Source organism: Drosophila hydei, unplaced genomic scaffold, assembly GCF_003285905.1.
Source record: "Drosophila hydei strain 15085-1641.00,03,60 unplaced genomic scaffold, DhydRS2 tig00008121-arrow-pilon, whole genome shotgun sequence".
Lineage (NCBI taxonomy): Eukaryota > Metazoa > Arthropoda > Insecta > Diptera > Drosophilidae > Drosophila > Drosophila hydei.
Genome location: NW_022045832.1, coordinates 3130181 through 3146863, shown reverse-complemented (window position 1 = coordinate 3146863; position 16683 = coordinate 3130181). Strand labels below are relative to the sequence as shown.

The window sequence follows — 16683 nt, the reverse complement described above, 5'->3', positions numbered from 1 at the left end:
CACGGCACGTAACGAGGATATTACAGTGTTGCAGAGTTTTGCACAGGTGTGTTGCAGTGTTGTGAAGTGATTGCATTCGTCAAGTGAGATGCTCTGCTGTTCGAGTGGCTTATGAAGTGTTTAAAAGCACTTGAAATTGTTTGAATAAATGAATTTATGAAAGTTGAAAATTATTACATTGATCGCATTATTGGGGGATTTAAATTCTTCAATAAATGTTTGATATTATTGCCACATCACTAATGTTTATATTTGCAGTATTTGTAATTCCCTTAGATCATTTAAAAACCATCACTATATATCTCTTTTTACAGGCGATACCTATAATTCTTATTACCGCCATTGGCTTTTCATTAGAACTGCTCGCGATATTGCGATTGGCTGCTACTCGTGATGATGTTTGGTATACTAACGGCTCCGCAGCGTGTGAATTTATCGAGACCCGTAGAGGCTATCAAGTTCCTATACGAAAGGTGAGCATAGCTAGCTGATTTTCATAGCAGTCTGATCGTCATGTCTATTTTCAGTTCGTGGTGTTTAATCAGAAGTATCAGAATCCGCCAGGTCTCTTAGCGGCTATACAAGGAGATGTAGATGGGCCAGAATATTGTAAGTATGCAAAGACTTGAAAGAAAACAGCGCTTCCAGCAGAGCACAACATAGCACCAACAAAATTAAACAGTTCGGTTGACGTTTTGGTTCACATTTGTCGATCTGGAGGCGTTGCATATACTTGAATATCTAATGCACAATTTGGAATATATACGTAAATACATGTACATCAATAGGTCCTCCAGGCGACAAGTGTGAAAAGAAGGGAGTCAATGCCAAAATTTTGGCCGCCCATGCGGTCGTCGGAATAGCCGCAATGTGTGCGATATTTGCCTTTTAGCCACATTAACGAAATTGAAACCCGCTAAATTGCCTACTAACTAATTTAAATAAAATTTGTGCGCACATCACTTACAGCCAAAGACAGTAAAAAAAAAAAGAAGAAGTAAGCGATGTTTACCGAAAGTCAGCCAATATTTATAAGTAGTGGACTGTTGCGATCGAAAAGTGAAAATCATTTCGAGGAAAGCTAGTTCGTCGCTGTCACAAAAAGACTAAATTTGATGTAAACAAGAAAAGAAAAATAACTTTAAATTTTTAGTGACATTCATAGACGCCAATAAATTTTACAATTTATTTGTTTCTTTCTTTTACTTTTGCAAATGGAAATGGTCGGCGCAGTGCCACTCAAACTGTCGAGGTTAGGTAAGCACTGCGAACTGTCTTGGGAAATGTTTAAGAAACAGCGGTTCATAGTAAGCTACAACACAGCAAGCAGTATACAGCACTTGATACTCTTTTGCGAATCAAGCAGTGCACACACAATGCACAAGCAGTGTATTTAAAAAACCACAAGCAGTGTATTTAAGATTACTTTCAAAGAAATTTCAGTTTGAAATTTCTGCGCACGCATCCTTTAAATGCGTTACTACGCGTTACTTGGCTGTACTTTCTGTGCTGTCAACTGTCGGCACTTGCTTCCAATGCAGCTGCGCAATGCCCGCGCACAACAAACACACACGTATACATCATAGGAACAATACAAAAATATCCCTCAAAAATATCTACGGCTAGGACAATTTTCAAATTTTTGCTCTCCAACAAGAAACAGATTTTTTTGTGTGCGTGTACGTGCATATGTGTGTGTGTGAGTTAATCACAAATAAATCGAGGCAGCGCCGCTGGCAGCGCAGCTCCAGTGCGTTATTGATTTTATAGAGAGAGAGGGCATGTTAGGAAATATGGCCAAAGGAAATGAAATTTATTAAAATAGATTGCAAAATAATTTAAGAAGCCAGCAGCGGCTGCATACAATTTTTGGACAACTCTTGTCTGTTTCGGTTATTGAACTCTGCTCGACTTCTTCTTCGTTTTCGATAATGGGCGTGTCGTGCGCAGACAGAGGGAGTCGAGCATTTCTACGGGTGCCGGTTGCTACTGACCCAGAAAATGTGTGTGTGCGTGTGTGTATGTATTTATGTGTATGTGTGTGTGCGGCATTAAAATATTAATGGGACAAGGGAAATATACATATATACAGGTGACGACGCTTACCGGACACTACGAACACAACTGTTTCCAGCCTGATGACATCAGCAGGCGGTCGCAGCGTCTCCTAAATTCTAATGCGATTAGGCGCACTTACAAGTGCCACTGCCCTTGGCCGTGCCCCAACCGCTCACGGGACTGCTCTCAATAAACATTTTAATTGCGTCAAATAAACAGCACGTTTAAACATGAATCATCAAGTTCAACGCCGAACAAGCGAGCGAACGGGTTACTGCATTGGAAGTTTGCTCGGGTGAGGGTAAAAGGGAAACTCGGTTATGTGGAAAAAGCATATTTCCACTTTTGCCGGCAAACAAACAAGCAGCAAAAAAGGGCAGCAGCAACAAGGACAACAGGAAGGACGACATCAGCCACAGCCATATCCACAGCCACTACCACAGCCACAGCCACAGCAAAAGCAAAGGCGGAAAATGGAAATGCCTGCGGGCGCACCACGCGGCGTATGCGTTATGCTACGTTATGAGAAAGTTCAGTTCACTTCAGTTCAGTTCAGGTTAGCCTTTATTTTCATGCCAAAAATATGTCTGCAACAAAATTGAGCAGACACGTAAACAACAAAAAAAGAAGGAAAAACAAGAAAACAACTCACACAAAAAGCGACAGCTTCATCAAAAGTTATTTTTCCCAGTAATGAGCAGGGAACGAGAAAGAGAAAGGAAAGGGAACGAGAGTGAAAGAGTGGTTTGTCTGCCTGTCTGGGTTGTCCGTTATCAGTGGCCAGTAGTTGGCACAGATTGGCCACACTTTTGTGGTCCATTCAAAGAGTTACGACGTTACCTAATGCATATATATATATATATATATATATATATATATATATATATATATATATATATATATATAGATAATACACACTCGAGTCAAAATATTAAGTACACGCCACCGACTGAATAGACTTAATGCAACATTTACTTATCAATATTAGAAATATTCTAATTAAATTATAAGATGAAGTTTTTACTGGAGATTGGATCAGCTAAAGCCAACGGTGTCTATCAGCATTCCCAATATTCTCTAGTCATATTATTATTATATTATTATTATTGTTATAAGATATAAAAATATTCATAATAAATGAAATCATATTGTTAAATACTCAAGGCACTTCAATCACATCCATTTCATTCAGTAAATGCTTCAGCAACATCAGCATCAAAATACTCCTTCCCCTTCCATATCTCCTCCTTAGCACAGCCCTTTTCATTCTCTCAATTCGATCGGTTTTGTTTCGTCTGCTGACAGCTTGAATCCGAATGGTGATTATCCCGTCACATTATACGCCCACATGGGCTGCAATCAGTTAAGGCCGACAAATTGCAATTGCAATTGCATTTAAAATTACAACTAAGCTTTGGGCGCCAGCTTCGCCGACAACAGCGAGCAATGTGTACTCTCAATGCTTGTAAACAAATTGCTTACAGGTAAACGCCTCTCACCTGCCTACACCTCATCTGCAGAAATCTAGTATTTCAACCTCTCTATACCCTGCTCTCATTTCCAATCATAATCATTCAGTCTTTAGCAACAATGCGCATTAAAATCAGGCAAAAATGCGGCGCTAAAAGTTATGTAGATACCGAAGCGCAAGAGGAGGCGACTCGGGGCAGGAGCTGGAGCAGAGGGCTGACTGCACGTTTTCATTGAGTAAAATGCCAGGCAAAATGAAGACTGCAGAAGCGAGCACTCGCTCGAGGAGTGTGTCGAGGGTGCAGCACGTCGAAGACCCACTCCCCGCTTTAAAGGCAGCATATGGAACAACTTTATTGTTTTTACATTTGATTTTTATGCTAAGGGCGGTTGGAACGGGATCGGGGGCTGTTGCCTGGCACTTGCAGTGCTTGCAAAGTGCATGTCGAAGAACAACGAATAAATTCAACAGCAGGAACAACAACAACAACAATGAAGTCGCTTGGAAAATGTCTATATATCATGTAGCACAAAGAGAGTGCTGTTGCAGGGGGTGTGTGTGAGAGGGAGAGGGCGAGGGAGATGGATAGTGGTTGGGGGTGTTGTATGCGGCTTGGAAATGACAAACGTAACCAAATGACTGGAAAAGCAACCCCCAATACACAAGATACACAGCGAGAAAATCATCTATGCACAAATTTACAAGCGGCAAAACTACAAGCAAAAAGCAAGAGAGACAGAGAGAGAGAGAGGGGGTGAGAAAGAGCGCGCGCGACTGGTGGTCGCAAAGAGTGAAAGAGAAAGCTCGGATGGCCTGGCCAAAAACTACCCTTTGTCGTCATCAACTACAACAACAACAACAACAATCTCATTTGCTCTATTTCGGGGGAGAGTTTCATTATTTTTTTATTTTTGCAATGGGAAATGCGCGCGCAACCCTCGAAAAATTTTTGGTGCGTGGTCGTTCGCTTCCTTTGGCTGCCTTTCAGTCAACTTTGGGTATTCGTACGTGCAATTTCTCGACCGGCTCGCTGGCGGACTGTCCGGAAAATATATAAATTGGAACTAATATCAAATGAAATCTGAGCAAACCGAAAAAGAAAAAGCGATAGCTGTGCACCACAGCGAGTGAACTTTCACGTAGTCAAATGCAAAGTAAATACGACCTCAGCCTGAGCGTGGCCTAGCTGATTGGATATTTATCGAATCGTCCATTTTAGCGCTTGCCAGTGATATTGTCCTGTCACAGCAGTATTGTCATTAAGCAATTGGTACTGCTGAGCCGGGGCATTAACATTGTTGAGCGTCGTTAGCAACCAGAAGAAAAGCCAAATGGAAAAGTATCTAATCGAATCAACTATGCCGCATTTACAGAAGAGCAATTCAAAACACACACCAACACCAACGCATCAAATTTGCATGTATGTGTGTGTGGGTGCGAGTGTACATGTATGCGTTCGTGTCTGTGGAGAGACCGGAAAAATCAATTTTCCATTTTTAATTCAAAGCTAAGCTAAAAGCGACGGCAGGCACAGGGACACGCACTCGTTGCGCGAGTAATTTGAGTCTGTGTGTATCTCTGTGTGTATGTGTGTGTGTGTGTGTGTGTGTGTGTGAGTGTGTACTTGATAGAAAGCCCAAAGGATAAGCAGGATGCTGCAAAATCGTACAGAGACAAAGAGCGGGACAGAGATATAGAGACAACTGCAGAGAGCAGCTCAGTGCTGCAGTAGCTAAGAGTAGGACGGAGAGAGAGAGAGAGAGAGGGGGGGGAGGGGCAAGGGGGACAAGAGCATACTGAGAGAGAGAGACGGAGCAAGCGGAGATGAATGAGAGAGTATAGACTAAAGCCAACCGAAACGTTTCGTTCTCTGAAACAAGAGACCAACAAATTGAATACAAAAATTACAAATTTTCGTTGAAAAGCGAACAGAAATAACTCAAACAAATTTTAATATTTAGTTGTGTCCAGGACAACTCGGCGGGCTCATAAACATAAACAGTGAAAATCTGTGTGGCGTGACCACACCCACAACCTTGGGGGCAGTTTGGCTACTCCCTGCTTCTATAGCCGAAAAAGTGTTGCCAGGCGCGAAATGCCGGGTACGTTCGCGATGTCCTGTCCAGCAGCACAGTCCGGTCCTGGGCTGCTGCGACTGCAGTGCCCAAAAAAAAACAAAAAAAAAAACAGTGGAAAGGACGAAACGCAAGAAAAAAGCAACCCCTAAAATCAAAAACATATATAGTATATGCGGCGCAGCGCATTAAGGGCGTGAGGGCAAGGCGCATATAGCCAAAAAAATATATATATATAAAGGAGGATGGACATGGAAGGCATATTCCAAGAGCACAAATGACAAAAGAGATTTTTTGGCAACAGCAAGAGCAACAACAACAGTAAGGATATCTGGCAGAAATGAGATTTAGTGCAGCATCAGCTTAAGGGTTGCTTCCCCTATATGCAATCGAATGCGAGCTGACGATGAAGTTCATATTCATGTGTGTGTGTGTGTGGGGTAAATGAGCGAAGCAGTTCATGCTACAGTTTTTGATAACGCACAAGCATCTAAACGATGTGCGTAGGTGTGTGTGATCGTGTGTGTGAGTGAGTGTACCGTTGCTAAATACTTCGAAATTGGTTAAGAGTTTGTTGTGCTTATCAAATTGACAACGCTTAACTGTGCTTGAGGTAGCCCAATTGTTTCAACAAGCTTCCCTCCGGGTTGCGAATGTGTGTGGGTGTGTGTGAGAGAGTGCGTATGTGAGTGTGTGTGAGCTGCTTGTGGCTTTGTATGTCGCAGTTGAGTGGGTTGGTGGTTAGCTTCAGCAGCTGGTTTGAGTAAAATGCAATTTAATATGCATTACTGCAAAGTGGTTTTCATTATATGCAGTTTTGCGGCTTTTGCTTGGTTCAGAGTTGGAAAGTCGAAACTAATCACGAATTGCAATTTTAAAAAAAGAAAAGAATCATTTTTGTTCTCTAATATAATAAACAGCAAATAGCTTCTAAACAGTTTAAACAAGTCGAAATTAAAAATAATTAAGAGCTTCATCTCTGAGCTGAATGAGAAGTATATTTAATGACAAACAGAAAGATATGAAATGTAAGGAAAATATGTATATGATAAGCCTTAACTTAATTGAAAGGTTAAGTGTAATCTTTAAATGTGTATATTAAATCTTTTTTTTTAAATTTAGAATATTTGCACACTAATATTAATATTTAGCTAATGTTTGTAATATCTTTCAAAAATTTCCCTTAATATTGTAAAATTGTAAAATATTGATTGTAAAACTAATGAATTTTGAAATCTTCTGGAAATCACTGTTTATAGAGAACAGTCTTTAAATTTGTAGACCTAAGAGATGAGGGAAACTTTTTATACAACATAATTTGATTTTCAGAAACAGCTGTGTTACAGAAAAAGAGAAACAGCTTCAAAAGAGTGTTAAGTCAGAGAAACCCTACAGGCGCTCTTGAAACAATTTTACAGATCACAGACTGCTCGCTTTTTGGATGTTGCTGATTAGAATTAAGTGTTCCAAATGTGTATATATTTAAATAGTATCCATATCCCTATATATTTTAATACAAAATGTATTCTTTTTCAATTCATATTTTAAATGTTATGCCTTTTTTTAGATTTTAAAATAAAAATAATTAAATCAAATCTGCAAATATTTCTTTTTCGCTTTCGAATATGTACAAATTGTTCCACATTTTCTCTAATGACTTCAATAGTTGCCAACCTCTATGCACTCGATTTAAACTATATTACTATATTTTATTAAGAACCGATCATCTACAAATGAAATAGTCACATCAATTGAATCGATATCTGTCACTTCCTCTAACGGAAGTGTCGTTGCAACGGCAACAGTTGAAGTGGCAGGATCGAAGGCGGCAGCAGACGTTGTCAAGAGAGGAAACAAAACGTGAGGAAATTACGTTGACCTATAAAAATATATATATATAAAATGTTGTATAAAAAAATGCTAACTGTTGTAGCCGGTGTTGGCACACACACACACACACATCCCACGCGGCGGAATGCTAATGAACACATGATGGCATATGATAGCAAAATGCCAGACCTCACGTCAATCTTTGTGAATGTGTGCGTGTGCGTGTGTGTGTGTGTTGCGGGTGTAAAGAGATGGAAAACTCAAGGGTTAAAGTAAGTGCAGGTGTGTCCGCATTAGATCCAGCTAAAGCCCCCTTTCCGCATGCAAATCGTCTGTGGTTTTGCCAGCTTATTAAGTGCTTGAAAGCGCATAAAAGGACAGCTGAAAGGGCAGTGGGAGGACTGCACAGCCACTTAACACTCACAGACAGAGCGAGTGAGTGAGAGAGAAAGATAGAGTGAGAAAGGAAGAGACCAACCTGCATGTCCCAAATGGCAGCATTTATAAGAAGAAAAATACAGAATGGGAGCTGTCACAATAGCGACACTCTTACACCTCAAATATAGCTGGAGGAGGCAACGAGCGGGACTTTGGAGAGCTGCAGGTAATTTCGTTAATTAATAGGTGCGACAAAAGTTGTGTGGGCGTGGCAGTCAAGTGGCTCAAATTGTAAAAGCAAATAAGTTGTGTACGTGTGGGTGGGTATGTTGGTGTGTGTGTACCTGCAAGGAAGCTGCTAAAGCAGCAGTTCATTTACATGCAAAACAGTCGCAGGATGTGCTCAGCGCTAAGACTCAGCAAACAGGAAGAACCACACACAAACACACATGTGAATGCTGCAGCCTTTTGCTGACAATCGACTAAGGAAAACATTTCAACTATCTTCTGCATCCAATTAACTGTTATTTATTTATTCATTGTTGGCTGCCAATTGTCAAAAATGTAAAAATGGGGATTAGCTCGTTTTGAAAAGTTTTCGTCCTTCGGGTAGATTCGGTTGCCTCAACTCAACTCCTGACGTCGCCTAATTGAATTTAATATGGCCCAAGGATACATGCCCAAACACATTCCAGTCCCTAACGAGCCGCAGGCATTTGAAAGGGCTGAGGGTCCGCGCAAAGGCAAAAGTTGTGTGCCTGCACAAAAGCTGTCCAAAACATAATTTGGCTACTTTACTGATATTGAAGTGGGTCAGTCGAGCGACAAAAATGCAAAAGCTTTTAACACTGTGAAACTGATGAAGAACCAATGGCATAAAAAGCTCACTGGATGTTACGCTAGAGAGCTTTAAGGAAATGTTAAAACTCGTCCTATGAGTTTGTATTCAGAAAGCTTTTCACTGCTTTACTGACAAACTTGACTGCTATAACAGAAGTTGTGGCTTAGCTAAATATACAGGCATCAAGCAGTTCATGTACCATAAAGCAGTGCAGCAAGAAGTTAACCGAATTAGTGGAGGCATGTTATGCTTGAATAACATGAATATTTGGTCTAATTACAAATAATAAATGCAATAAGACTTAGTTTTAGAATCTATTAGATTGAATTTGTAAACACAAAAATTATTTAAATATTAACAGATTGTATGTTTTCTTGAAACTACACCACAAATGCAAATTTAGTTAACGTCAATCCGTTATTTACCTATATAGTACACACAGAGTAAATAAGTTTTCATTCTCATTACAAATTTCGTTTGCAAAGCCAAAATTCAGCTCATTCGCAAACAAAATAATGACTTCTAGCTTGTTAATAAGATGTGTAAGCAAATTTTGTCACAGATTTTGGCCTCAATCAGTTATGGGGCTTATTGTTTACATATCTGCCACTAGAAACAACAAAGTGTAGGCAATGGCTGAGTCAGCTCTAAGCGCTAAGATAAGTAGTCGCAGTGTGAGCATAAACGCATCCTGTTCAAAGTCGCAGGATGCAAAAGTGAAGAGGTGCTCGAGAAATGCTTCAGTCGCATAGTGGAAGACCCGAAACCCGACACCCAGACCTCCGTCCCGCAATCTGTTAAGGCCCTTGTCTGTTAAATGCTGACACCAAGCCTCGGCTCAAGTATTTTGCGGGCAAATAGTCCACGCTGTATGTGAGTAGGCCGGGCCATCGTCAGAGACATGGAAAGGGGTCCCTGTGTGCATGTGTGTGTGAGAGTGTGGAGCGGGCGTGGCGCAATGTAATAAAAGTCACTCGAGTGACATTTTTGAGCTTGCAGCTATACAAAGCATAAGCAGAGAGCAAACAAAGCGAGCGCTGACCCCCAGCTCTCAGTTTCAGCTTGAAGCCATCAAGCCCAGACCCCTGCTACTGTCGCGGGACTCCTACTGCCGCTGCTGTTGCCTGTTGTTCCTTTACAGCCGCTTTTTAATCGATTATGGCAAACGCGCTTTGTTTGTCGCAAATCCTGTCTGAGTGTTGCATTACAACAACAGCAGACAGCAGAACAATTGCTGCTGGCAAGCTGCAATAACAACAGCTCTAGCTATAGCAGCAATCCTCGAATCGGCCTCATGTCGTGTTTTCTTTCGTGTCACGATTGATTGACATGTTATAAATGTTATTCATATGAAATCTGACTGTCCAAAGATTAATGCCATTTGAAGGAATATAGATCTTAATAGAATTTAGACAAAGTTTTCAATTTGTAAAAGAAATGTATCAGTAAATAAATTTATTAAATACTAAAAATTTCTAATTGTTAAATTAGTTATCTTTTATTGTATTGTTCTTTAAGGAGTTTTAAGTTTTTGCTTCTGTTTCTCTCAGAGTTGAGGAGTTCATCAAGGATCTCAGTTTGGTTTCGCTCATCTCTAGCTGGAGGACCTCACAAACATTGTACATTGAACTTGCAGCCTATCGCATTTTGCTGAGCCATCATCTGCAACCAACTCGCAACTGTGCTTCTTCAGCCTTTTTTATGGAAAATTATAATGTTGCCCCTGCAACATATTCAATAAATGTTGTTATCTATGCAGCAAAATTGTCAAGTGTGCACTTGAGAAACTCATTTCAAGGATTGCGCTTGCTCCTTCGCACAGAGATAAAGCAGAGTCAAAACAAAAAGAAGGGAAAGACCGTTGCGAGTTTGGTTTTTCACGCGACTTTCGGTTACGTTTTATGCTTCGTTACCTGTGCTTGGGCTTTGGGACGGCGGCACGCACTCGTTTCCGTTTCTTTTTTTACACACATTTTCTTTTTGTTTTCGTCACGTTTTTTGTTTGTTATGCGATCAGCGATAATAAAAAATGCACATTGTTTTCTTGTCCGCCAACGCGTGGGGCTTCGCTTAGCTGCTTTGCCGCCCTACACAATACGATTCAGCCGCAGGAAATGCACGTCCTTAAAATGGCGACCGGTTCAGCTTTTAGCTTTCAGCTTTCGGCTTTTAATATTGTTTTTCCTCTTGCTCTGCATCTTGCCGCATCGCATGTCGTCATATTTACTTGTGGCATGGCATGTGTGAACTTACCTGCAACATAATCAGAAAGAATATATTAAGATTGATTAGAATAAGATTCTCATAAACGGCTCGGCATGAAATGCCTTCAAAATGGTTTATTAAACATATATGTAGACAATTATGGGAGACTGAAGGAAGGAGTGTATATAAATATATATATAGGGATGAGATTTTCATATTTTTTATGATACATTCGTGCTTTAATTTGTTGACATTTTACAGCCAATTTTTAAAGATATTTTTAAGCAATAAGACTCATTTGTTAAGATGAAATAAATCAGAATAACTTACAATAAATTTCTTAAGCATACGAATTACAATTTATTTAACTGCTAGTTATTACTTAAGTCTTTAAGAACATATATTCGTTCTCCAAGAATACTTCTTGATAAATATCAATCAATTATTAAATTAGTTCCATAAACATTTGCTTTCATCAACTTATTTGCTGCATTTTCAATGCCAATTAAAAACTGTCACAACAAGTCTAGAAAGCTGCGACAGGTCTTTGGGCAGACGTCTTGTCTTGGTGCATTGACCTATCCCAAAAAGTGGCCAAAAAAGCAAGTGTTAAGCACTAAGGCCGAAAGAAGCGAAACTTGGTCAGTGGCACATCGCATGTTGGGGCTGAACTTTTATTGACTCAACAGATTAACAGTTAATGAAGTGGGCAGAGGTGAGAGTAAACGGTATTTCGTATTATTTATTTATCTCTTTTTTCGGCAGAAGTCTTCAATAATATCCGCTGCTTAAGCATAACAAGTATGTTAATACATTTGATCGACACCTGAACCGAACTTTGAATACACTTCAATTGGATAATGGTAAATAAATATTATATATAATTGATAAATATATTTGCTTCTATTGAACTAAGTCAATTAGTATCTTTAGCATATTTTGTGTCATTCAGCTAAATTAATTAATGTAAGGGTATCAGAACAGCAAAGTGTAAACTCTTGCACATTAATAACTTCTGCTTTTTCTTCTTTTTTATGTAAAGAGAGCCAACCAAAAAATACTTTAAGCAAATTATAACTGAGAGCCGCAGAGCTGGAGAAAAAGTTTCCAGTCAGTTGTTAATGCGAGTTCGTCCGTGTAGTTCGCTAGTTCTGAAAAACATGCCTCAAAAGTATCCAAAATAATGAGTTCGTAAGCTACATGAAAAGTATCTCTAGAAGTAGGCAAAGAACACACAAAATGCTTCTGCTTGGGCTGTTGTTCATTTGCCAGTCAGGTGATTATCATTGATCAACTCGGGACTACTTTGTGTCTGTGTCAAGATAGATTTACATAGATATATATGTGTATATGTATATGTATGTATAGTGAAAATTGCTCTAGTTTCGTCTAATGCACTTTCATTTTGTTGCCAGCTTGTTTGTGGCACACTGCAGCTACAAGGCGGCAGGAGGCCGAATCTAGAAATGTATACGAGGGCTGGATTGAGGCAACCAACTACTCGTATGCTGATTACAGAGCAACAGAGCAGGTCGATGCAGGCAACAATCAGTTGCGGGCGGATGAGGAGGAGGCGGCCACCCAAAGGCCCGCAGTGCAAGTAAAAGTGACAAATGAAGTGGAAAGTGCCATGATGAGGGCAAAAGCAGCAGCAGCAGCGGCAGCTGAAAGACTACAGCTAAATAGAAATGAAGACACCAAGGGCAGGCATGCAGGCATGCAAATCGTAAGGACATCTAACCAGAACATCAGCAGTATGAACTTAATGAGACCCGATGCGCTGCCAATATCGGAAAGAAATAATTTCGACAATAACAACAACAATTCGGCTGGCCAAATGGCTGGTGATGAACAACTATTGCGATTGCAGGACTACAATTTACTGTACAACGCCGAGCGACAGACATACTTTCAGCTGCATACGAGCAATGGGCGTGGCCCGATTAGGCTATCGCATGGTAATCGACTGCTGCAGCAGGTCGTTGGCAACAAGCTGAGCGCTGCCTTTGGCCTGAATGCCAATGACGGCAATGATCTGGCGACGCAAACGGTGAAGCTCTACGATGCCGCATCGCTGCGACAATCACGCTTCAATCCCTTCCAGCCCACGCGGTAGGTTATGAATGAAGCATGCCACGGCGTGTGTCTCTGATTGTAGTTGCATTTACATGTAATTTTCGCACACTGAACACTTTTTCAATGTTCTCCGTGGGGTCACTGTTTAGAGCTTTTGCTGCTTATTTCTTTTTTATTTAAATCTTCATTTTTCTTTTTAAATATTAAATAAACTAACCTCTCTCTCCCCCCCTCTCTCTGTCCCTTCTAAGAATCATAATACACGGCTGGCTGGGCAATGCACATGCCAATGTGTACAGCTACCTGGTACCAGCTTACTTGAACCTCAGCGATGGCAGCTACAATATTTTCACTGTGGATTGGGGCCGTGGCGCCATCGCTGATTATATAACGGCCAGCTATAGGGTGAAGCCCGTGGGTCAGGTGTTGGCCAAGTTTCTGGACTTTTTGCACGTGGAGGCGGGCATGCAGTATGAGGATCTGCAGCTGATTGGCTTCAGCATGGGCGCGCATATTGCCGGACTGGCCGCCAAGCACGTGCAGACTGGTCATGTGCGTGTGATACGTGCCTTAGATCCGGCCCTGCCCTTCTTTCGCTATGCCCAAGAGAAGGAGCGCCTCAGCCACAACGATGCGGACTATGTTGAGGTGCTACACACGAGCGTGGGCAGCTACGGATTCGATCGTCCGCTGGGCCATGCAGACTTCTATGCCAACTGGGGCAGCCAGCAGCCGGGCTGCTTCTGGCACGAATGCAGTCACTGGCGTGCCTTTGCTCTCTTCAAGGAGAGCCTGGAGGTGACGGCGTTCGAGGCCAAAGGCTGTCAGCCAAGCGAATGGCAGCAGTTGACACGGCACAAACGCTGCCCGCAGCCAACGGGCAGCAGGCTCCACATGGGCGGAGATTTGGGTGAGCTATCAATGGAGCAGCTGGCGCAGCGCGAGGGAGTTTATTATTTTGATACCCAGGCGCAACCGCCATACGATAAGGGGCCAGTTTCATAGACGCAGCTGAGCATTCAGTGTGGCATGCGGCATGTGGCATGTGGCATGGAAAAAAAATGAGCAACAGCTACAACAGCGTAATGAGCAAATGTGCAGCGCGCATTTTTATTTCTAATTAGTATGTGCATTTGTGTGAGTTGCCACTATGTGTGCTTGTGTATGTGTGTCTGTGTGTGTGTGTGGGTATTTCTAAAAGCTGCGCTGAAAAATTAAAAAATGCTACCATGTGTAAAATGCTTTTCATGCCAGTTACAGGCATAGAAAAATACCAAACAACAAAAACAACTTGCAACGAGCTAGTGAACAAAATAAAAACCAAAAACCCTTGCAAAAGTAGTTTTCGTCTCGCATTTTGTGTACATATAAAAAGAGTATTAGCAAACATATACAAAAATTCATTAAAGCTTGCTACACTTAATTAACTAATTGCATAGATTTCCAGACAATAGCAAAATTTCATATGCCAAAAATTTGCAAATGAACTTGCCACCATGCCCAACATACAAACAAAAAGCGATCGATCGACCCGTCCCATGCATACCATGGCAATAGAGATTACTTATTTTAAGGAAAAGGAATGTTTTTTGTAAGATGAGAATTTTAAATAAAAGATGTCGGAGCGAACTGTCGCTAACATAAATAATGTAACATAAATCCATCATCAACATTATTTAATATATATATATATATATATATATATATATATATATATATATAAAATATTAATTTTTTATTTCAGCTTGTTTTCTTCAAAATCACGTCTGTGTCTCTTTGTTTGCATTTTAAATAATCAAAACCTCGCTGTAATGGCAAATGAAAAATCATCTCAAAGTCAAAATTGATCAAATTAACTTGAAAAAAAAAAAAAACAACAAAATTATTAAATAATATCTATATTTCTATACCTATATTTGAGCTATTTGCTAAAACTAACATTGCTTACAAGCAACGCTTAAAAAGTTTAATTACAACACTTTTGGGTCTTATTTAAACTTTGATTTCTGTTAATAAGAACACTCACTGAAGCAGGATATCCTCTCACCCGTACGCCGTCAGACAGCCGCAACTTTTGAAATTCTGTGTAATTTGTAGACAGGTTTTTTTGGCGCAAGACCTACATAAATTATACACATACTCAATCTCACTCCAACACACACATAGAGTAACATATTTAATAGCAGTAGACAAAAGACTATGCAGTCTGTGCACAAGCGGCTAGAACTGTCTAATGCTAACAAGCAGCAGATAGAAGTGATAACCAGTGTGAACGACTAGTACATGCCCTGTAAAATAATCGAGATGCAACCTGCCGAAACATTTACTGAGCTTCAGAGCTGTTTATGTTGAAATTGAGTGGCAGTTATTAAAGTGTAACGTGCAAAGCTTTGTCACATTTTCAGCCTACTTCTATTCAGTACAGGGTATAGAGAAAGAATTACCCAGTAGCACAGGCTTACTGCTATTCTTTGCTTCAGTCAGTCCCCTGTCTGTTCTGCCGACACTTTGTTGCTTGCATTTTGCATGCTGCATGCTTGTAGGCGCATGGCGCATAAATTAAAGATGGCGGCGTGGTGCACGTTGCACGTGGCACATTAACGACTTGGCACTGCCTCGCATTAAGCTTTAATTGGCCCACTGTGTGTGTGTCTGAACGTATATCTCAGCGGCCAAATTGTTGTAAATACTTTTTGGGTCGCACGGCTGCCATTAATGTGATTTCTTTCCACGTCATTGAAGAGCGCCTAGACCCAGGCTCAATCGGAACGTGGCCAATGACGAGCGCAAATATTTACCAAAGCAAACAAACAGAAAATACTAAAAAAGTCCATTTCTCCTGTGTTGTGTTTTTGGCAGCTCAGAAATGTAGGCAACACATTTCTGCCTTCACATAATTTCTCCCCTGAGCGTAGTAAAAATACTTGTTGAAAATATTTTTATGTGGACGAATATAATATATATATATGTATACTTGTCATCTGCATTTAGATTAGAATGTTGCACAGCTTTTGAGGTCAGCGGATGTGCGCAAAACGTGCAACAAATTGCATATAAATTATTTTAAAGTCGCAAAAGTTTTGAATTTATTTTTATTTTATGTTTTTTTTTCAGTAGGTGCTCGAGGCGCTTACAGTCCGCAAAGCCGAGTTAGGCACTCGAAAATTGTCATAATGGCGTTTTTCTAAGCTCTGAAGTTAGACACTTGCCCCAAGCCAGAACGATGGGCAATGACAGTGGCTAGGGTGCCGGCTCTGGGCTCTATTTATGTGCAAACTTTTATGGGTGCATTAAGTGCATCAATAGAATTTTGTAGTTTCCTCTTTTATGAACTTATAATAATAAAAAATTAAATTAAATTAAATTTTAAATTATTAATATTAAAATAAAATAAATTTTCAAATGGAAATTGTAATAATTAATTTGAGCAAATTTAATTTACTAGATACATTTGACTTTATTAATTTAAAATAGTTTTCTATTAAGTAAGAGTTTTGGAAACATCTAGAGCGTTTAACTTTGAGCTAACTAAATTAAAATGTTGTACATTGTTAAATAATAATACAATTTTTTTTATTATTATATACACTGTACAGTGACGAAATTTTGTTTGTAATGAGATTATTGAATTCTCACTCAGGAACATTTAATTGGATTTGTTTGCTGAAGGTGAAAGAAGATGAAATCATTTTATGAAATTTTGCTTACCACAGCATAGATTCTAAGTAGTTCATGTTTTGTCAGCTGTT

At 40.1% G+C, this 16683-nt stretch overlaps 3 protein-coding genes across 3 annotated transcripts in view; 2 read left to right on the top strand and 1 right to left on the bottom strand.

Annotated features, from left to right (window-relative positions):
- The window catches only part of LOC111603027, an 18111-nt gene extending 16923 nt beyond the window's left edge, over positions 1–1188 (top strand). Inside the window, exons 5-7 of the mRNA XM_023320460.1 lie at positions 315–473; positions 528–609; positions 789–1188. Coding sequence (XP_023176228.1) covers positions 315–473; positions 528–609; positions 789–892 — 345 coding nt within the window. The 3' untranslated portion in view covers positions 893–1188. The remainder of the gene's footprint in view (positions 1–314; positions 474–527; positions 610–788) is intronic.
- The window catches only part of LOC111602995 (chromatin modification-related protein EAF1), a 23974-nt gene extending 7291 nt beyond the window's left edge, over positions 1–16683 (bottom strand). The window contains exon 1 of the mRNA XM_023320403.2: positions 16643–16683. Within this exon, the coding sequence (XP_023176171.1) occupies positions 16643–16668 (26 nt within the window). The 5' untranslated portion in view covers positions 16669–16683. The remainder of the gene's footprint in view (positions 1–16642) is intronic.
- On the top strand, positions 5625–13981 carry LOC111602669 (lipoprotein lipase). The gene is made up of 4 exons (XM_030224962.1): positions 5625–5631; positions 10522–10653; positions 12274–12970; positions 13186–13981. Exons 1-4 carry the CDS (start codon positions 5625–5627, stop codon positions 13937–13939), a joined length of 1590 nt encoding a protein of 529 aa, XP_030080822.1. The 3' UTR covers positions 13940–13981.